Source organism: Phalacrocorax carbo, chromosome 1 (assembly GCF_963921805.1).
Source record: "Phalacrocorax carbo chromosome 1, bPhaCar2.1, whole genome shotgun sequence".
NCBI lineage: Eukaryota > Metazoa > Chordata > Aves > Suliformes > Phalacrocoracidae > Phalacrocorax > Phalacrocorax carbo.
This window is the reverse complement of record NC_087513.1, coordinates 16,638,513-16,660,887: the sequence shown is the minus strand read 5'-3', so window position 1 is coordinate 16,660,887 and position 22,375 is coordinate 16,638,513. Positions and strand designations below refer to the sequence as shown.

At 35.8% G+C, this 22,375-nt stretch overlaps 1 protein-coding gene across 4 annotated transcripts in view; it reads left to right on the top strand.

The window, feature by feature from the left end:
• The window catches only part of LRRK2 (leucine rich repeat kinase 2), a 72,411-nt gene that overhangs the window by 31,049 nt on the left and 18,987 nt on the right, over positions 1–22,375 (top strand). For all 4 annotated transcript variants that reach the window (XR_010371829.1, XM_064445236.1, XM_064445226.1 and 1 more), the window contains 19 exons: positions 814–942; positions 1,029–1,199; positions 2,922–3,177; positions 3,404–3,592; positions 4,999–5,120; positions 5,589–5,658; positions 6,119–6,339; positions 6,829–7,079; positions 8,369–8,517; positions 10,335–10,428; positions 12,291–12,477; positions 12,869–13,050; positions 13,573–13,802; positions 14,829–14,956; positions 16,199–16,417; positions 18,596–18,797; positions 19,417–19,505; positions 20,482–20,669; positions 21,600–21,754. Coding sequence is in view for 3 of the 4 variants with exons in the window: in XM_064445236.1 (XP_064301306.1) it covers positions 814–942; positions 1,029–1,199; positions 2,922–3,177; positions 3,404–3,592; positions 4,999–5,120; positions 5,589–5,658; positions 6,119–6,339; positions 6,829–7,079; positions 8,369–8,517; positions 10,335–10,428; positions 12,291–12,477; positions 12,869–13,050; positions 13,573–13,802; positions 14,829–14,956; positions 16,199–16,417; positions 18,596–18,797; positions 19,417–19,505; positions 20,482–20,669; positions 21,600–21,754 (3,232 nt within the window). In the remaining variant the exon portion in view is untranslated. The remainder of the gene's footprint in view (positions 1–813; positions 943–1,028; positions 1,200–2,921; positions 3,178–3,403; positions 3,593–4,998; positions 5,121–5,588; positions 5,659–6,118; positions 6,340–6,828; positions 7,080–8,368; positions 8,518–10,334; positions 10,429–12,290; positions 12,478–12,868; positions 13,051–13,572; positions 13,803–14,828; positions 14,957–16,198; positions 16,418–18,595; positions 18,798–19,416; positions 19,506–20,481; positions 20,670–21,599; positions 21,755–22,375) is intronic.

Genomic DNA, 22,375 nt, shown 5'->3' with positions numbered 1-22,375 from the left:
TAGCCCCAGTCAGCAACTAAACACCACGCAGCTGGTCGCTCACTCGCCCTGTGGGATGGGGAAGAGAATCAGAAAGGCCAAAGTAAGAAAACTCGTGGGTTGAGATAAGAAAAGTTTAATAATTAAATTAAAATAAAATATTATAATAATAATGATATAATGAAAAGGAAAATAACGAGAGAGAAAGAGAGAGGTTAAACCTCGGGAGGAGGGAAAAAAAACCAAACAAGTGATGCAACTGCTCACCACCGACAACTGACGCTGCCACCCCTGAGCCGCGATTGCTGCTTCCCCCAGCCAACTGCCCCCAGTTAATATACTGGGCATGATGTCTTATGATACGGAATATCCCTTTGGCCAGTTTGGATCAGCTGTCTTGACTGTGCCCCCTCCCCTCCCGGCTTCTTGTGCACCTGGCAGAGCATGAAAGGCTGGAAAAGTCCTTGACTAGTACAAGCATTACCTAGCAACAACTAAAACATCTGTGTGTTATCAATATTATTCTTATACTAAGTCCAAAGCACAGCACTCTGCCAGCTGCAGTGAAGAAAATTAACTCTATCCCAGCTAAAACCATGACAGTGGGTCAGCTAAATAAGCGTGAAACTACAGCTATATAAACACAGAGACACCAGGTATTCTGCCTACTCCCCTGATCTTCTCCAATTTGTGAATTATTGCATGTTTAAAAGCAAGACAAAAAAAAATTAAAGTACATATCTTTTGGTTGAAATTTTATTTTGTTGCACGACCTGTTTTAAAATTATACTTTTTAACACCGCACTTATTTCAATCTTCTCATTGTGTTCATAGGGATTTCATGCAATCTTGTCAATTCTTGGTTTGTCACCTTGTTTTGCAAAGTTGCTGGTACATGAATCATTTGACACAGTCATTTTCTACCAGATGTCTATGTGTTTCACTGACCAGCGAGATCGACAGGTACCTTCTCTGTTTTGACAGCTCCACAGCTGAAAAATTTCCATGCTTTTCTTGTCCTAACTTTGACTGTTTGTCTTCCCATTCAGTTTCAAAGCCTGTGTTGTAAATGTTTTGCTAAAATAGCTGAAAATGATGATTTAAAAAATACAATGCTGGAAAAAGCATGTATTGAGTGCAATAGTATAATGGCTGAATGTTTACTTCTATTGGGAGCTGATATTAATAAGAAGACAAAGACAAACTCTTTGATCTATCAGGTAATATATGGAATTATATATAGTTTTATTGCTTTAAAATTTGTGCTTTTGGGTTCCTCTCTCTTTTCATGTAAATATATATTTGGCAGAACACAGCAGCAATACCCAGTGCAATCTAACTGTGACCTGAGCGGTGTTAACCATTGCTACTTACAGTGACTTCAGGTTCAGTCTGACATTCATTGAAAACACCCTTCACTTTACTGAAGCTCAAAGGGTCACTGTCATCTAGAATGTTCCCACACAAGTTCACTTTAAAGTCCATGCTTTCTGATTGTTTACCCTGTTCACATGCAGACCTGGGTTCAGTCAAGTACTGACTTAGCCTTAGTTGGAGTATTGGAGTATTTTTGAGGAAGAGGACTTAAGCTCAAGATTTGCAGACTCCCAGTCTTTTTTTCTGAACTAATCAGGCACAGATGGCATCAAGCCCATTACAGCCCAGTCCATGAGCTGATATTCCATATTCAGCTCTTTCCAAGCTCTGTGAGGCCAAAGTACAGATGGACCAGAAAGCATGACTGTGCATAGATAGGTTTCAGTGTGCTTAGTCCCACTCTGTTCTAGACCTGCAAAGAAGACTTTGCCCAAAATGTCTGCCCTGGCATGGTGGACTTTTTTTACTTTGTGTTGTACTTAAAGATTAGTATAGTCATCAGGTTTTGTGATGATTTATCTGTTCTGGTTAGAATTCTGACTTTTTATCAACACAGCTAAAGTAATGTAACATCTTGGAATGCCTGCAGTCACACTAGCTGCAAAGAGCTTTATCCAGGCAGTGGTCACATCCAAAGCATCAACTATTTGAAATATGTGGTGTCTTAAATAAGGCTATAGGCAAATATCTCATCTGGATTCAGCCTTTCCAACACAGAGGCCATTCCTACCTGCTTATAAGCGCTCCTTGCTAAATGTGACTGCCTTTAAAAACTTTTTTGAGAAATGATGTGTATGAGAACTTCTTAATTTTGCTTCAGTGTCAAAGTTTTAAATGGTCTGAGATAAGCCCATCAGTACTGCCTGAAATGAATTTCCTAGTGTTCACTTCTGCTGGCAGAGCTGGCTGGGCGATAAAGCACAGCTGAGCTGGAGCAGACCATCCATCCATGGAGTCTGAGGTAGGCAAATCTGTGTTAGCGAACCACAGTGGAAATATTTAAGTAACTGGAAATATTTCTAAATTTGTAGTAATTTGTAATATTCACAGCCAACACTGCTCTGTGTAGCGATGCAAGCTGAGAGATTGGAAAGAGTAAAGCTGACTGAAGCCAGTGGACTTGAGCTCCCTAGTACTAGGCAAGATTTGATGAGTCTCACTATTGTTGCCTGTTCATCTGATATCCAGATGACATGGCAAAATAACCCCTAAGTGTCTTTTTCCACTGAACAGATAAAGAAATGGAGTTGCCATAGACCACATAATGAAGCTCCATAAATTACCATTCATTCTCGCCTGGAGATTATGTGCACTCATGGCAGAAATTACAGTTACAGAACTCAGGCATTTGTTACATTTTGGGCAAAGACTTCAGGAAAATGGGAGTTAGTGCTTAGATGCCTTAGGCAGGCATATGCTTTGAGGGGTAGGGAATTGTGTAATTGAAAAAGATACATGATCCTAAAAAATACATTTAAACTGAATTTGAGACAAGTCTCTTAATGCAGTCTGTGCTCTTGTCTGAGTGCCTTCTGTAAATTTTTTTAATTGCTTTTCCCTGTTAGGTTTGTGAGAAAGGAAATAATCCTAAATTGGTGGAATTGCTATTAGCCAATGGTGCTCGAGAGCAGGATGTTCGGAGCGCTTTAACCATTAGCATAAAGAGAGGAGATAGCCAAATCATCAGCTTGCTCTTAAAGAAGCTTAGCCTTGATGTTGCCAACAGCAGTATATGTCTTGGAGGATTTGGTATTGGGAGACTGGAGCCTTCCTGGCTTATTCCTTTGTTCCCAGATAAACTTACTCCAATAAGAAAACAAAGTGAGTATGTATACAATTTGCTATATGAAATGTGTTAATATCTCTTGATGGTACTATATAAGTGTTTTAAATCAAGACCTTCGGTTGAGGATCTTTTCATAGCATTCAGCTGGTTATAGAAAGACCACCAAACCTTGAAAATAAATCAAGTTATTTCCATTATTTCTTTGCAGCTATTTGGATATTTTGGAGAATATGCTATCTTTTCGGTTTCTCATACATACAGATGCAGGTTCTGCACTGGCAAGAATGGTGCTTAAATTCCAGATGAAGAATATTTCAGAAAATAGATCAAGAGCCACCTCTGATCTAAACTTATCTGAAGATGGAGTGGATAAAAACTATGATTGGAATTTCATTTCTGACCCATTAGTGGACAGTGTTTTTCCTTTGAGTGATGATATTGATAGTGAAGGTAATTGTTTTCTTTTTTTTTTTTTTTTTAATCCCAACCTAGTTTACCAGGGCTACACCATAGCTGTAAATCAGTAGTTTATTTGTATTTGAGATAAAACACTTGCCATGAAAAAAATACTTCTATGTAAAATTTTGTTTGTGGTAACGTTGGAAAATAGTTTATGATGAGTAAGTATGTGATTTATCTACAAAATTAGGACCTTGAAGCATTTTATTCAGTTATCCATTTAAAATTAGTTCTTCATGCATTCAGTTTCTTGTAGAGAGAGACTAAGATTCATCCAGCCAAATTTAGATATTGACTATTTTGATGTCTGTTTCTGAGCTATTCTTGTATGCTGCCTTTATAGTCAATAGCAAAAATCAAGTGCTTCAGGAGTATAATTTGTCTCATCATGAAGTCAGGTATATTGTGATCTAGAGATCCCTGTTCCCTGGGTTGTCTGTAAATGAAGTGTGCACAACTAAGTCTGGTATAGAGGACTATGTTGTTAACAAGTCTATGTTCAGCCCAACATCATTCTTGGTAACGGTGTCAGGAAATCTGAATGCCTTTAATTTACAAAAGGCATTTATAAAAAATGGCATTTCTGTCTATAATATTGGTAACTTAATAATAAGTGGCCTTAATTTACAACATGCCTTTTGTTTGTTCAGATGTTACTGTTGTTTTAGAACCATTGGATACTTAAAATCATCACAGATGAATAATTTGAATTTTGGAATCAGAGAATCCTAAGGCATTTTTGGGTTGTTTTGTTCTTTTCCTTTACATCATTCACCACCATTTTTCATTTCTGTAGGACTGAAGCAGAGATATATAATACCAATAGGTACTATTTGTTGTCCCACATGGAAAAGTTGTTAAGTCATATGTAAATTATTGTGAAAAAATACAGGCTTTGCTAACAGGAGTGATATTAGGAGTTTTAAAAGCAGCTTTGAGAAGAGAACCACTAAATGAGTCCAGATAATGATAAATCACCAAAGCCAGAGTGGCATTTGGTATTCTCAATAAACGTGGGAGTGCAAATTTAACTACTAAAATACAAACTTTTTCTATTTTAAAGTTATTTACACTGCAGTAGCACAAAAATGTGTTACAAAACATGTATAATAATCCCAACCTGCTGGAAATTTTAAATGATGAAGCATCAATGTAACAAGCTGCAGGTCATATTTGGAACATGTCAGGTTAGTATTGCCCATGTACTCTAAAACATGTTGACAACATTCTTGGCCTGTTGCACACAAAATTAACCAGTGAGATCCTGCCAATATTGATGCTTTTGAAAAGCATCTCTCTGTTGTATATCAGAGTCTCTATTACAGATGAATTCTGAGCCTCATCTTTAAATACATTTTCTTACTTCTTTGTCCTCCTGTGTTATCGTATTGTACTAGGAAGTGAAGGCTCACTTTATACAAAAAAGAAGTCCAATTCCATTGCAGCTGCTGACTTATATTGTAGGGAAATGGCATTTCAGAGAGGTTCTCCTACTTTGCCACGACATTCATACTCTGTGGTAAGTCAGATCCTTATCCATTCCAGGCTTTTTATAAATCCATCTGTGTTGCCCCTGCAAAATTGTTAATAATCAAGTGTTAGGAAGGGTCATGTAACCGTATGGGCTCTTGTCTCACTGTTGCCATTTAATATTTCCTTCTATTTCTGTGCAATTACTGTGCTCCAGATCACTGTAAACTGCAAAAGTTTATCATCAAAAAAAAGTACACATTCTTGTGAATTGCTTGGATTTCCGGTCTGATGTTCTTTGTGAATAGGTCCACAGTTTCTGTGGAAATGGACCAGTAAGCTTTATAAAGATGTAACCCATTGTTATTTTTAGTTGAAATGTAGAGTTTCTTTGTGTTCCCCCTGGAAGTTCTGATAAAAAAGAAACCACAATAAAAAGAAATCTTCTGAATTCAGATCACTTCAGATATCTGCCTATGTGCATAACTGGTTTTTGCTCTCTTCTGGGATTTTCCAGGGACCTGGCTCAGATTATGAGCCATTAGTGAAACAAAGAAGAACATTCTTGCCTTCAGATGAGTCCCTCAGTAAGTAAATTATACAGTTTAACATATATAACAGATTTGTCATCCTTAATGCTTTCACAAGCATAGCATGCAAGGATTTCAGTCAGATTATCTATTTGCTTACAAAGTGGAGGATACATTTTGGAAATACTACATTAGAGTACAAATAATGCATATCTAGGGAATTTTTTTTCTGGGCTTCACAAATAATTTTTGTCAAATTAAACAGGCAATGAAATTTCATGAGTGCCCTTATTAGCTTTCAAAAGATAATTCTGTTGTACAGTGCATAAACATCCATCTTTTCCCTACTGTCTTCTAGATTTCTGTCCCTTAATAGAATTCTTCCTGGATTTGGATCTTAATCAATATCCAAACATTCACTGTCTTCTGCATCTCTAGATCCCAAGTTCATTGATCTTAATTTTAATGACATGGTAAATGAAATCATGCTATTTTTCCCATGTTTTTGTTTTAATAGAAAGCATCTCAAAATTTTCACCACATATAAGACCATCAGACAGTCTTTCTTCATTGATCTCAGAGAAAGAATATATTAAATCACTAGATCTTTCATCAAATGAGCTGGAGAACATTGATGCCATCAGCCAGAATAGCTGCTTAACTAGTCATCTGGAACATCTTGAGAAACTGGAGCTGCACCAAAATGCTCTTACAAACATTCCAGAACAACTGTGTGAAGTAATTCTGCATAATTCTATGTGATAAAAGTTGAGATTAGTTACAATAAATTGTTTGTCCTAATAATGTACCCATAACAATACTGCTCATGAATGTGGGTGTTCACTCAATTTTGATTCAGTGGATTTATGTTCAGCTAGAAATAAAAGTATTTTTGTGGAACTGTGCTAAGTCATTTACTGCAGAGAACTGCTTTAGGATGTGTTATATTGAGTAACATAATAACAGAAATGGAACTGAGAACTGCAGGTAATTCATATCTGTTAAATTCTATGAAACTGAGATAATTAATTTTTAACAATGCTTTATGTGTTATTCTGTAGTATAAATATTATGAGTTATATTGCTATGATGTCTATTTTCTACTGGTTTTGCTTGTGAGAGAAATAGAAGTAAATTAATAAATTGTATAAAATGTAGCTCAATTTAAAACCTATAAATCCATATTTTCTTTTAACTTTTTAAAAACAAATTGTCTGTTTCTTTCAGAACTTGAAATGCTTGACTTTCTTGGATTTGCACAGTAACCGATTTACTTCGTTTCCAACATATTTACTGAAAATGAATTGTATTGCAAATCTTGATATCTCTCGAAATGACATTGGACCTTCCTTTGCTCTGGATCCACACCTCAGATGTCCAACTCTAAAGCAACTTAATCTTTCATACAATCAGCTGGTGTGCACTCCTGAATTTCTTACAAGTGTTGCTGAAAATCTGGAACAGCTATTGCTGGAAGGGTGAGTAGCATTGGTAAATGGGCTGTAGCATAAGAAACACACATAACAGAAAGTAATATATTTGTCACCCAGAATGATGACTGTTATAGCATGGAAGGGATTGTTTAGTCAGCAGTGAAACACTGACATTATCTTCCAGATGTGTAAATTGCTGCAGTTTTCAGTGTTGTATTACTAAGTACACAAGAATATCTGTGGGCCTTGATAGAATCTAATAGTATTGCAGTTTTAGTAACATACTAAAAATGTTGTAGTTCAGCGTTTTTCTACTGCCATACTATTCATCCATAGGGCTGTCTTTGTTGACTAACATGTTCAACAGGTTTTATGTATACAAAGTACAGTTTCCACTGTACTTCATATTCACCAAAGGTTTTTTTGGAAGTATGATTTGTGGAACTGCATTTATTGGTATTGATATGTTTTAAATGACAGATGCAGAGAATATATTTAATTTTTTGTTTACCAGCACTTTTGATCATCTTTCTTAGTGAGTGAGATTAAGAATTCCATACAGGAATTAATTAGAATGTTATTATTGATAGCTCTGTAAACTGCAGATAATGTCTCATTCATATCCCATAACTAATTTTAAATAAGGTGGTGATATTTTTATACTGAAATTCACACAGAATAAAGATAGCAACATGTGTAACTAAAGCAAGCAGTAGTAAATATGTGAATCAAATTTACAAAAGCAATATTTTAAAATCAAAATCCTGTTGCATATCTTAATTAGCTTTATTTTGAACTTTATTAGCAATGTTACCCTTGCAAAATAGTGCTGCATGGTTCTTTTCTCTCTGTCTTCAGGATCTTTGTCTCTTTCTGGTGTTGTTCTTCCCAGAATGCATTGTTTGTAAGATTATATACTCATCCTGAACTGTATCCCCTATATGGAATTCCTTTTTTTTTTTCTTTTTGATAGTCATTCTGTGATTATAATCCTGCAAACACATATCTTTAGTAAACAGAACTACTCACAAATGCAACAGTCCTCTCTGTGTGGAATTGAGCTGCAGTATGTAATCAGGAAATGGCACCTTGTAATACATTCTGACATTTGCTCTCCAAATTAATTAGAACAATCTTAATACCAGTCATGTTATTCCATGTTGCCACATCTACCAGTATTTTTGCTGACTGGTCAGTCTTTATACAGATACAAGTCTTTTTTTTCTTTTTTACCAGTGTAAGGATAGCATTTTCAGGTCAATAGTCTTTACTTTCACTTTTTAGCTAATAGTTTCTGAATTAAACATGGATTTTTTTTCTTATTGTCAATGTAGAAACAAAATTTTATCCTTATGTTCACCCATATGCTTGAAAGAACTGAAAATTTTAAACATTAGTAAGAACAATATTTCATCCCTTGCTGAGAATGTCTTCATGGGCTGTACAAAACTGGAGCAGTTCAACGCCAGGATGAATGCTCTTGGTAAGTATCTGTGAAAATAGGATCCACCTTCTAGAAACCATTGCAAGTCACAAAATTCCTCAGCCACCAGCATTTGGAGTCTTGGGAGAACAGAAAAGGAGAATACCACATAGGCTTGTCTTTGTTTATACAGTTCCCTAAGCATCAGCTTTTGATTGCTGTTGGAAGCAGTGTACTTCTAGTGGGACTTGATGGCATTTGATCTGACTCAGTGTATCTCATCTTGTTTTTATATTTGTAGAGGATTGTAGATACTGTTGGGGAAGGTTCGAGGCAGAGGACATCGTTCAAAGTTAGCTTGCAAGTCTAGTACTAATACAGGTTTAATAGTATGCTGAAATACATATCATACATGCATCCTAGCTTGTATCAGAGATAATGTGGCCAGCAAGACTAGGGACATGATGGTCCCCCTGTACTCAGCACTGGTGAGGCCACACCTCAAATACTGTGTTTAGTTTTGGGCCCCTCCTGACAAGAAAGACATTTTGGTGCTGGAGTGTGTCCAGAGAAGGGTAATGAAACTGGTGAAGGGTCTGGAGAACAAGTCTTATGAGGAGCTGCTGAGGGAAGTGGGTTTGTTTAGCCTGGAGAAGAGGAGGCTGAGGGGAGACCTTATCGCTCTCTACAGCTACCTGAAAGGACGTTGTAGCGAGGTGGCGGGCAGTCTCTTTTCCCAAGAAATGAGTGAGAGGATGAGAGGAAATGGCCTCAGATAGCACCAGGGGGTGTTTATATTGGATATTATGAAAAACTTCTTCACCAAAAGCATTGTCAAGCATTGGAACAGGCTGCCCAGGGAATTGGTTGTATCCCTATTTCTGGAGGTATTTAGAAGACCTGTAGGTGGGCATTTAGCAACACGGTCTAGTGGTGGACTTGGTAGTGTTAGTTTTATGGTATGGTTGGACTCAATGATCCTAAAGGTCTTTTCCAACCTAAACAGTTCTATAATTCTGTAATTCTAAGTATTACCACACTATATCGAGCATTATCTTCTGAATAAGATAGAATGTTTGATTCACTTGCCTGAATGCAAGTGTCATCTGAGATGCCCTGAAGTATCCCACTTGGCTTACAGCTTCTGGTCCAGAAAAAGCAGGTCTTCCATAGCTCCTATGTTGTATCTCCAAGTCATGTGCAGATAGCTCAGGTACTGCAGGGTAGCCTGCACTAGAACCTGCACCTGCGCTAGAACCCAGTGTTTAAGCAATTGAATTGAGGCCAGAGTGTGTTTCAGTAGCTTAGCATATTTTATGCAAAGGTGTTAAAATTAAGTTACCTGTGAAAAATACAAATTTCATAAATGAGATTTTAATGATACCACAGGAGTTCATAAGTTACTGTCAGAATTTATTTCTGTCTTCAAGACATAAAATCTTCCATTTTGAAATTGTCACAGTATTTCAGAAGGTAGCTCTTATACCTGCATTAAACACAGCTGAACCATTAGAGTCATTTTTGTATGCATAAGGCCCACCACTCACTGGGTGAATTACGTGAATGTCATGTATACTAGCAATACAGTGAAGTGTAAGTAAGATTATGTCAGTGTTTAATGACAGTATGTGATGAAGTATAATACTATGTAATGTGATAAAAGCCAACACATTAACTCTGTTCTAAACTTCTTTCATTTTGGGAATTTAGTTTTAAATAAGCTTTAGAAAAAAGTTCCAGATTCTGCCTTTGGTAACTTGTACAAAGACCTGCATATAGAAGATGATAGACTGACTTTTTCGTTTGTCTTTGATTTCAGAAAATTCCAGTTAAACAGTTCTGAAAAGTAATAGGATTAATTTCTTTTTCTGCTTTAGAAATAATACCTGACTTGTCATCCAGCATAACAAGCTTAAAATTATCCCAAAATTGTTTTATTAATGTTCCAGAAGCGATTCTTCTTCTACCACAGTAAGTTATTATTTTATTTACTGAAGTTACTGTCAAGTTCTTGGTGAAGAAAATCTGATGGCAAAGACCTTTGTTAAGCAGAAAATTCTGCGTGTTTTACTGATTTTCAGGAAGTCCCTTCTAACAGGTTAAATCCAAGACTTAGTAGCTTTGAACTGAAGACAAATCAGTCATGTTTTTTTCATTATTTTGAGAAATTCTGCTCCTCAGATTCGGATCATTGTTATTGAAAATATATTGCTTGACTGCTGAAGCTGACAATTCTTGCTGAGAAGACCTGGATGAATTTATTGTTTTCCTGAAACCAGCAGTAAAAAGATACTGGCAATTTTTACTTCTCAAGAAGTTCTGCAGACTTTTGCAGAAGGCTACTGAAATAAGTTTTTCACTTCCCAAATATCACAAGATATTTATTCTCAAAGAATGATGCTTCCTGTAGATGTAATTGTGATAAAGATGCATGTGACATTTATTTTGGTATACCTTCGAAGCATTACTCATGTGAAAATCAGACTTCTGCTTTTTTTTATAGAAGTTACCGACCTTAACACGTCACTAGAATCAGATTCTGGAAGGAGTGCCTGGAAGGGAAGATCAGATCAGTTATCTGATAGATGTGGTTAGCTGTGAGTGCTGATGGCACCATGGGGAAGGCAGATCCACACAGATTTGTGAACTTATGTTAATGAAATTTGCATAGATTATGTCATTATTAACATGATATTACACTGTTTCAGCATGCTAACGTTTTTATCCGCAGCAGCAAATAATGGATGTGTTGAAAAAGGTGCAGCTTTCAGGTTATACATCTCCCAGCCCAGACAAATCAATAAGGAGTTGCATGGATTTTTTGCATGCTTAATTTTCCACTGTAACATAAATAGCGTATTTGTCCAACAGATGACTTAGAGAAATAAAATGTTCTTTTTTTATGTGGTTCTTAAATACATGTGCAGTTGAACTATATAATTTATGCATATACATGTATCTACAAACATATATTCATAGAAACGTTCTGATAAAAGCATGAGGTATCCATACCATCTGATGTTAGTCTCCTTAGTTAGAAGCAAGAAAAAGAGCAGTTCATATCACCTCATGAGGTTCCATAGTTTATGAGTGGAATCTTGAGTTCTAGAAAGTTGCTAATTCCAGGAAGTTCCCCATTGCTTTTTTTTTAAAATTTGAAGTTTTTTAAAAAAGGACACGAAAATACATATTATATTAGATTGCGATTAACTTTTTAAATACATTTATTCTAGTATGTTAGGCATTGCACATAACAATGAACTCCATGGTCCTGGAATCCTGAGCTAAACTCTGTTACCTGTCTATAAATATATATTTACTATACTGTTTACAATTGAATTACTGAATATTTGCACTACAGAAGTGTGAACCATATTTATCTGTGTCTTCTGCTGATCTGAAGAGAGCCATGCGTGTCTGCAAATTGTAGAAAAAAGAAGTGGACAGAGAATTATCACAATACGTACACTTATTTAAAGTGACTCTTCAATTTACTCTCTGAAACATATGCACACAGTACAGTATGGATGTTCATTTTCATGACCAGGCAATTTCATTCACAGACAAATACATCAAAAGAACATTATACTGAATCAATCATATGTATTAATAATTTTTTCCGAGGTAATAAACACCTACTTATAATATCATCTTAATTACTTTTGCTCGTAGTAGTAATTCTCTATCTTCTACTGTCTACATTCCTGTTAGAAAACTGTTCTGATATCTAATCCATTTGTTTATTTATTAAAAATTAATACAGTTCCAGTTAATTTCAGTTTTATTTTTTCTCATTTCCTAGCTTTTCTGTTTTTTTATTTTCATGTTTTTAGTTTGCGATCAGTAGATTTAAGCCAAAACAAGATCATAAGCCTGCCTGGACCAATGCACTGGAAATCATTAAACTTAAGGGAGCTGTTATTTAATCATAATCAAATAGACGTCTTGGACTTGAGTGAAAAGGCATGTTCGTGGTCTAGGCTAGAAAAGCTACACCTGTCCCACAACAAGCTAAAGAAGGTAAAGTGTAAGATTCTACCTAAAGAAAATGAGATCACTTTTCAATTGAATGCAGTTTTTTCAATGTTCATTTGATTTTCATGTCACCTCTCTTATCGTTGTAAATTCCCTTGGTAAAATAGTATGTAAGTGCAAATAGTACTTCCTGTGAATGAAAATCACCACATTCTAAGAAGCTTTTCTGCCTGGAATGTGTCATATAATCAGTTTGTATAATGAATTGATTATGAGGTCATTTGTCTATTAGTGTGGTATATTAGGCCTGTTTATTAAAAAAATCTTAAACTACAGTGGTAAAAATAATACCTAGTTTTGTTAAATATGTAATGTATTCATGCTCATACATTTTTTTAAAATGTTTAATTGTCCTTTACGTGTCTTTTTTATTTAGATTCCTCCTCAGATTGGCTTCCTAGAGAACTTGACTTCTCTGGATGTAAGTCATAATCCTGATTTGAGATTCTTTCCAGATGAAATGGGAAGACTGTCCAAAATTTGGGATCTTCCTTTGGAAGGACTCCATCTTAATTTAGACTTCAAACATGTGGGATGCAAAGCCAGAGACATTATCAGGTTTGTTGCCTTAGTGTTCTTTAATATTCTAGTTTTGCTTTCTTGGGATATGCAGTAAGCATTAAGAAAATAACATACCCTTTTGAAGAGAAGTGCTCGTTTGTCATGAAATCCAGAATGCTACTCTATGGAAGGTATCATATCATATCATAACAACACACACACATAAAATAGATTATAGTCATTTGGAATATTATAGTATTACTTCTTCAGTTTGGTGCTTTTATAAACCATGCAGTAAATGGTGCTTACCAATTATTTCTAATATGTTTCCTGCATTCCCAAGTGCATTGCACAGAGCACATCTTTGGGTGATTACAAAACAAAAAAAGACACATTCTGAATTAAACTTTAACTTTCAAATCAGAAATCAGAATAGACTGTTAAAATACCAGTAATATCAAACAGATATTGCAAATTTGAAGAAAATTATATGGTTTTAGATTTTTCCTTGGTCTTGAGTTCTGTTGGGATTTTTCTGTATTACACACTTCTGTGAGTCTGCAAACTTTCTTACGCTAGATTTCTTCAACAACGACTGAAGAAGGCCGTACCTTATAACAGAATGAAGCTCATGATTGTTGGGAACACTGGCAGTGGGAAAACTACTCTGTTGCAACAACTAATGAAATACAGACGAACAGATTTGGGCTTTCCAAAAGCTACAGTAGGCATTGATGTAAAAGACTGGATCATTCAAGGGAAAGGCAAAATGAAGAAAGAGCTTATATTAAATGTGTGGGATTTTGGAGGTATTTCAAGAGCTTATTGTCCTTTACTGTCGTCTTTTCTAACACATTATTGCATTACTTATTCTTAGAGTCAGCCTGTGGAATTTCAAGTTGTGGACAGTAGAATGATGCAAACTTAAACCAAAAGTCAAGTGACCACTTATAAATTAGTGAATTCTGTAAATTGGCAGCTAATCCCTCAAATTTAACATAAAGCCTCAGGAATGCGTCAGATGTGGTCTGATGACTCGTTTCAACTATAGCATTGTAGAACTGTCATTTCAGAATAGTAAGAAACTGCTTGTAGTCACCAGAATAATCATCTTCCACTCAACTCTGTTTCTCCCTTTTATAGTCTGAGTCTCTCTAGGCTCTACAGTATCACTGTTCCATAAGGTCATAGAAAACAAAGTCCTTGGGGAGAGTCTGAACTTCGCACTTTTGGAAAACTTCCTAAGTTTTCGGGACTCCAGAAGCATTTCTAAAATTCAGGGGTGTTCTATGCTATAGAAAATTTATTTTTAAACATTGGTCCATGATCATTTAAATCAGTCTATATCACAATGGATAAGCACAGAGAGCAACATTCAAGCTGAATGTCCAACTTCAGTTGTGATTTTAAGTACTTAATCATGTGAACTTAGGAGTCTTGTTTTGAGGTTGCTGAAAGGATAGGAGAAAGGGAGGGAAGAAGGAAGGAAGGGAAGGAAGCAGTGAGGGAAAAATTCAATATTGGAGTTTTAAAAAAATCATGACCTTCCAAGTTGTCTTTGCAGTAACCATGTTTATCCAATTGTTAAATCTTGTACTTCTTCATTTAAAACTAGCTTACGTATTTTAACTCTACACTTCAGTAAATGAGCTACCGCAGAGCACCTATCTAAAATTCATACTTATTACAGGTTTCTTGTCAATTTAGATTCTTTTCTGTAAGCATTAATTTCATTTGTGGATTAGTGGTCTGAGAATAAGTGTTGTGCTGCCTTTTTGTGATCTGAAGATGTTCATTGAAGGAAGTACTAAACAGGGGAAATTTTTTATCATTAGGACAAGAAGAGTTCTACAGTACCCATCCTCATTTTATGACCCAAAGAGCTTTATATCTTGCTGTTTATGATCTCAGCAAAGGACAGGCGGAGGTGGATGCTATGAAGCCATGGCTTTTTAACATCAAGGTAAGCCATAGATATGCACAGAATTGAGTTCCACTTTCCAGGGAGCTGTTGGTAAACAGCAAATTAACCACAAATATTTTTAGAGAAGGAAAGAGGAAAGAAGCTCTTCAGCAAATAAACCTAGTAAGATGAAACAAGAGCTGAAATACATCATATATTGGATATGAAAATATTTGTAGACATACAAAGACATGATCAGCATCATTTTGTGCTTAAAATGGTACAGAGCAATGTGCAGAAGAATAGTTTGTGTGTTCTGGCAATTTTTTGAATTGACTGATAAAAACAGGAAAGGGGTAATATTAAAGGGATGAAGAGTTAAACCTGCTTTTTCTTTTACGCCATTGTAAGTTCTGGGGAAATCAGAATTTGACTAATTTAAAACTGACTAGATGCAGGTTTGAAATTATGCTCTTAAGTGTATGCCTAGCATCCTGTTGTTAATAGGAATGATTCCAGGACTATGGTAGGGAACTTGGTCTGAGAATCTGCCTATGTATTTTTCTTTTGCTCTTAAGTGTTTTATTTTCATCTGATGGAATCACCCCATGGTGAGTATTACTTGTCTTTTCCTTTTGTATGATGGTTAGCCATGGCTGGGCAATGCAATTACAAAAAGATGTTGTATACTGATCCTGTTTGCTAAACTTGTCTTTTTCACTCTTTCACCTTAAGCAAGTGATACAGGACAGAGGGTTACAGTCAGTTAAGTGTTGACGAAGACCATTTCTGATGTGTTCTCCTTTGCTATGCAGTACTTACTGGTGTTTCATTGCTTCACTGTTCCAATGATGACTAGCAGAGAACCCTTTGCTTTTCCATTTTGTTGGGCACTTTGAAAGAAAAATACAGTTGTCCCTCTTTTACTGGCAATGTTACTAATCTGCAAAGTATGAAATCCAGATCTACGCTGCTTCCTTTGAGAAAAAGCTCATTTTTTTAGTATTTCTATTTTGAAATAGACTGCTCTCTGTATGTTCAAATTATGTTTCATATTTATAGGCTGATGCATTTTTACTGCTTTATACAGTCAAGGCTATTATATGGGATTGCAGTTTAAACTTACTCTGAATAAAGACATGAAGTAGTATTTCAGATTTCAAACGTATTTAAAGAGGGAGAAACAGTTCCTTTTTATTGTATTGCTTGTTTTGACTAAATTGCTCACATTTTATGTGGCTATAAAACCATAACATCAATGTTCACTATAGAGTTAATCGACTTTATGGATCTTACTAACAGGCTCGAGCTTCAACATCCCCCGTCATTCTTGTTGGCACTCATTTAGACATTTCTGATGAAATGCAACGTAAGGCCTGCATGAGTAAAATTACTAGAGAGCTGTTGAATAAGCGAGGCTTCCCAGCAATCCAAGATTATCACTTTGTGAATGCCACAGAAGAATCTGATTCCATTATCAGGCTTCGGAAAATCATAATAAAGGAGAGTCTTAATTTCAAGGTAAGCTACATACTGTTCGTAATGTTGAAAACATCCTAGTTTTAGTTAAGTAAATACATTTTTAAACATTAATTAAACACATAATTAAAGACATTTTTAGTGTAATAGCAAAGTCATCTTGCCTTCTATAAGATGTTACACGCAGCAAAATAATGAAGGAAAATCACCAGTTTTGTTTTCATTTCATTTTCTACCAAAAAATCACCGTGGTAAAAATCTCAGCTAAGTTTTGTTTTCAAACGCTAGGACCATAAATAGAATATTTAATTAAAAATAGGCCATCTTCTTCTTACAAAGAAATCTGATCAAAAACTCTTTTTTGTTGGATGTAATTGCGATAGTAAGTATTGCAAGATTTCAGGGGACCAGGAAATAAGATTTTGTGATTTCTGAAAGCCAACTAATTCTCCATTTAATGATTTCATTTTATGTAGTGTGAAACTGTTCCTAGAATGAGGAAGGTGAATTAAAGCAGGGAAAGACGACCCCTTGGACTGAATGATCCTCCTAAATTGGAGAATCTGCACTCGTTCTGTTGTCTCCAAAGTCACCCCTACCACTCATTCCCTGCTGTTTCCTTACCCACAGTACGAAGCTCTAAGTGAGAATGACAAGTATGAAGAATGTAGCCCAAGCATAGAGCTTATGGAAAGACAGGATCCAATCTGTAGCAAAAATAAGATACACATTTTTATTTCCTTATTTGTACAATATCAATCACATATAGTGTCATTGCATGTTAAAGAGAATAGGTGATGTCCTGTGCTGCTGAAGTCAGTGGCAGTACTTCATAAATCACAGCAGAGCCCAAATTTCTTCTGAATTACTGCTTGAAATATTTTATAGAGCAAATGCTGTATTTATGACCAGGCTCACACTGATGTTGTTACAAGGGGGAGAAGGAGTGCTCACACCTCTTGTTTCTCTCTCAGAAACTACCAGCTTAGCCAGGTCTATAATCTGCCCTAACTACATTCCACAGTTCAAGGAATAGCTAACACATGCTAAGTGGCAATGAGGTGGCCTATTCAGGTAAAATGGATTAATTCCACTTCTCTACATGCAGTAGCTATGAATAGAGCTGGTGTTTGTAAAGGTGTATGTAGCCCTATATCTCACCATATTTCTTCAACACTCTGGAGATGTTCTGCTTTTTGACATTTCATTCTTGTGTACCTAAAAATTGTTCCTGTAACATCCATGTCTCTTGCAACTATGACTTAAACTCATGTTTAAACTTCTACAAAGATGTAAGATAGCCTGAAGGGAAGGAGATAGTTTCCATAAATGATGTGAGACACTTTGTGAAAGGAGTGTTACAAGGTACCTGCTCAGAACTTAGACAAAGTGAGTTAAGTATTCAACATTGGTGTCAAGTGCTCTGAGTCTTTGAAATTACACGAGGTACTATTTACATTTTCACAAGGTACTAATTACATTTTTGACACATAAAAATGCTATGGTGTGTTGGTGTCAAACTTCTTTGAGAGGAAGATTACAAACTAAGAAGCCAACTTGGAAATGTTGGGAAAATTGTTTCCCATTTCCTCAAAAAAACCCATACATTGCTACCAAAGTCCAAAGGATGCCTCCAGGAAGGAACTCAGGCTCAGGAAACAGTGGCAAAGCACACAATTGTTTCCCTTATGTGTCACTAACCTGGGCAAATTTATTTCTTCCTCTCCTCTTGTTCACTGGCTATCAGCAGTGGAGACTTTTAGTTGAGCTACTGTCCCTTTACCCCCAGTTTATCTAAAGACATATCTAGAGATATTACAGATTACAAGAGTTATCTTTTTGTATTCACTTGCCTATTCTCTTGTGTTAACCTGAGATGTATGACGTCATCTGTTCATACAGTGAATATTTTGCTTTTACTTCAAATCAAAACTGCTCTTTGAACTTCTCAGAAAACATAATTTTTTTTATTTTTTATGTGCATGTAATATGGAAATATTTTCTTCTTTGAGTATTCATTTCTAGAAAGACATTCATAATTCTGAAAGAAGAATTAGTTACATCTACCTTTCAGAAGCCATGTTAGTCAATAACTGAGTTCACATGTTCCTTCTTGCTGCATCTGTTGAGTGGACATATCCACCTTACATCTTAGTTTTATTGTCTGCATTTCACATGAATAAATTAATACATTTAAGATTATTATTCCTAATTATACAGATCAGAGATCAACCAGTCGTTGGTCAGCTAATTCCTGACAGCTACCTGGAGCTGGAGAAGAGAATTTTGCTGGAACGTAAAAATGTCCCAATTGAATTTCCTGTGATTGATCAGAAACGCTTACTGGAACTGGTACAAGAAAGCCAGTTACAATTGGATGAAAATGAACTCCCTCACGCAATTCACTTTCTGAATGAATCAGGTGAAATGCTATCTTCAATGTATGTTTGTAAGCACTTTGTTGCAAATCTGCAGCCAGCAGACCTGTACGCATTTTTAAATCTCGCACAAGGTTGCCACAAAGTGTTACCCAAAGCTTGGGTAATATTAGTTTGATAACCCAGATTGTTATGTCATAAAAGAATTCCATGACTTAAATTTATATAATTTATATACAATTTATATACTTTACACCTCCTTGAAAACATCATACGTGCTGGTTAGCACAGTTTCTGAAGAAAGATGCAATTGCAATAATAGCTTGAATAGAAGAGTGGTTGGGTGAATATATGTAACAGCTTATCTCAGTGCCATACAGACTTTGTAAGATTAAATAATAAACCACCCAGAGCATAGCTGCTTGGCAAAAAAAACCCAGATAGATTACATATCTAACAAAACATCTGCAAATAGAAGTAAAGCTGAACAAACCATGATTGCATTCTACTCTCCTGAGCTGTTGACATAAATTCAGTAGCTGTATTTATAATTCAAATTTTTTATATCAAGTCACATAAGAAAAACAACCCAGAGTGGGATGTGTATTTTGCTTAATATGGAGCTTGAGAAATGCATTGCTAATTACAACATTCTTTGTGCAGGTGTACTCCTTCACTTTCAAGACCCAGCCCTACAGCTAAGAGATCTGTACTTTGTAGATCCTAAGTGGCTATGTAAAATCATGGCACAGGTTAGACTCTGATTACTTTTTGTATCGCCATTCATGGAAATTTTTCCCCTGTCTCAAACCACTGTTACGTATCAGGGATTCTTCTTCAACGTTCCTTTACTGTTTCATGGTCTAGAGTTTCCTCAGGGCCCAGATTGGTTTACCTGGCTCTTTCTGTTTCCTTTGGTTTCTAGACAACTGTCTGTCTCAGTGGTTCTATGTTCTTACACTATAATGTCCAATATCATTTAAACTACACTGGACACCAAAATACATGTAGAACAGAAAAACCCCAGAGGTGCAAAGTAATACTGCAATGTGTTGTGATAGGTTGAGGTGAAAGCTGGAACTTTGAATAAAAGTAGTAAGAATGGGGGAAGAAGGGTCATTGTATGCTTGGTACTGATGGCAGAGGAAAGTGAGTGATGTGGATTCACATGTTGGCATGGGAGATTAGCAGCCTGACTGCTTTAGTGAAACCATCATTGATATGTTGATCTAGAAACACTCTCAAATATTTTTGTATATATTCAGATTTCCTAACCTCTGAAACTTTACCTTTCATTCAGTGCAGGAAATAGAATGGCAAAAATATAAGTTTGAGCCTTTAAAGCTGGTGGGGTTAGAAGTGAGAAAAGACCTAGATAATGTTGTCAGTACCAGTATGCTTGTGTGAAGTACTGATATGAAAAATCACTGTACATAGGCTCCTTTCAGAGAATAATTTCACAAATTAACTTGTAGACTAAATTTCCATATAATATAGAACAGTGAAAGCTACTGAAGAAAGGTAGCACGCTAATGGCTTGGACAGGTTAAATTTTTTCACTGCTGTCTTCTTCCTGGCTAGCATTATGGAAATGTTTGGTTTCACTGTGAAATGGAGTCTGTTTTTTCCCCCTACATAATAGGCTACCAAATATTTTAGGGAACAAAGTCAGAAAAATGCAGTCTAATGATGACTGGACACCTGAAATTGTTTTACTTTTTTTTAAAGATTCTGACAGTGAAAGTGGAAGGCTTTTGTAAATATCCGAAGGGAATTGTAAAGCGTTCAGATGTGGAAAAATTCCTTTTAAAGAAGAGCAAGTTTCCTAAGATCTACATGTCACAATACTTTAAGCTTCTAGAAAAATTTCAGATTGCTTTGCCATTAGGAGAGGACCAACTACTAATCCCAAGCAGGTAAGCAAAGTGCTAAACCCACAAATGAGAGCCACAGACATCAATCAAAACAAAAACCTCCCATCGGGCTAACTAGTTTAACTGATCATCAAAGCAATTTGGTACATGAAAGCATGATATATCCTTAGTATACTACATTTTAGTAAAAGCTCTCACAGATATGTTAAGCTGATCTTTTAGCAGATGAAGCTCACATCATATTAATGTGGCAGTGAAGTGAAATCTATAAATGATAAAATGCTTTATGAAGATATTTCTTTTACAGTTACCATGCTTTGAGACTACAGCAGGAAGATTATAGTTTAGTTTAGCCTTACGTTACAGTGTGCCACCATTACAGATATTTATTGCAATATAGAAGAACCATGAATTTCTATAGCCTATTTGCTTGGAGTGAAAACCACAGTCAAGATACTCAAAGGCAGTATCTCTTCCAAACAGTCTAGTTCTTACATGTGGTGACAAAAAGTGTGAAGAATTTGAATGCAGTCTTTTTGCTTTATCTGAATCAAGTAACACAGTTTCTCTGCTTCAGTTACAGATTTCCCTAATGTGTTTAATAATGCTTATTTTGCTTAATGGAGAGTGTGTTGTGTGGATGCATTGATTAGAGTTTCTACGTTCTTCAAAGTCCTGGGATAGGAAGATTTTATCTGCATGTCTTACCTGCCTTATATGTGTCTCAGGTTTTTTTCACATTTACATTTAATAACTAGTGATTGTTAGTGGGGTTCTGTTGGGTTTAAATTACAGCAGACCTTCACTTTAGCATAAGCAAACAGAGTAAGCAAATACACTATCTGTCTGCTCCCTGATCAATTGAATCATTCATTCATTAGTTAATAATACATTTTACATAATAAATAATGTGTGTCAGCAGTCGGTTTGGCTGAAGTGCATTATTAAATACTAATATTTTTGTTCTTTCAGTTTGTGTGATCACAGACCTGTTATAGAGCTTCCCCACTGTGAAAATTCAGAAATTATTGTCAGGCTTTATGAGATGCCATACTTTCCTATGGGATTTTGGTCCAGGCTGATCAACAGGTTGCTTGAAGTATCACCTTACATGCTGTCAGGAAGAGGTACAGATCTTTATCTTCAAAAGCAATAGTGAACATGTTTGCCAACACTTGCATGTTAAAGCTCTGATCCCCAAAATTGTTTTGCTTTAGCTAATTTCTGGCCACTTCACAGATGTAAGAAAAAGAACAGTGGTCATTTTTGTAACTTAGAAGTATCAAAATAAAGATAATGCCTGGTCTTTACAGTGGCGTGCAAAAGAAAGTGAAGGTTGTAAGCAGCCTATTTTTCTCCTTCACATGCTAGAGATGGAGGAAATCCTTAAGTTTATGCAATATTGCCATTTGCTTCTACGAAGAATACAGGAAAGTATGAGTCTTCCACACAGAAAAGCAAACTGATTCCTCTCAGGTTCATTGATTCTCCGTGTATGAAAGTCTGAGAACTTTGCTTATATCAGAAGGGCAGGGGGGTCTTTAATTTTTTTTCCAATAACTCCATGCTTTGACATGAGATCTATGTGCTGAACTTTGCAATTTCATTCATCTTTGTTTTTTTAGTATGTGATTTATGAATACCAGTGACAAGTAAAGTATGAAATATATGCATTGCTAATGCTTTACAAATATGATTTATAAATGCCTACTCTCCTGGCATTCGATTTCCTCCTTAGCATAGAACAC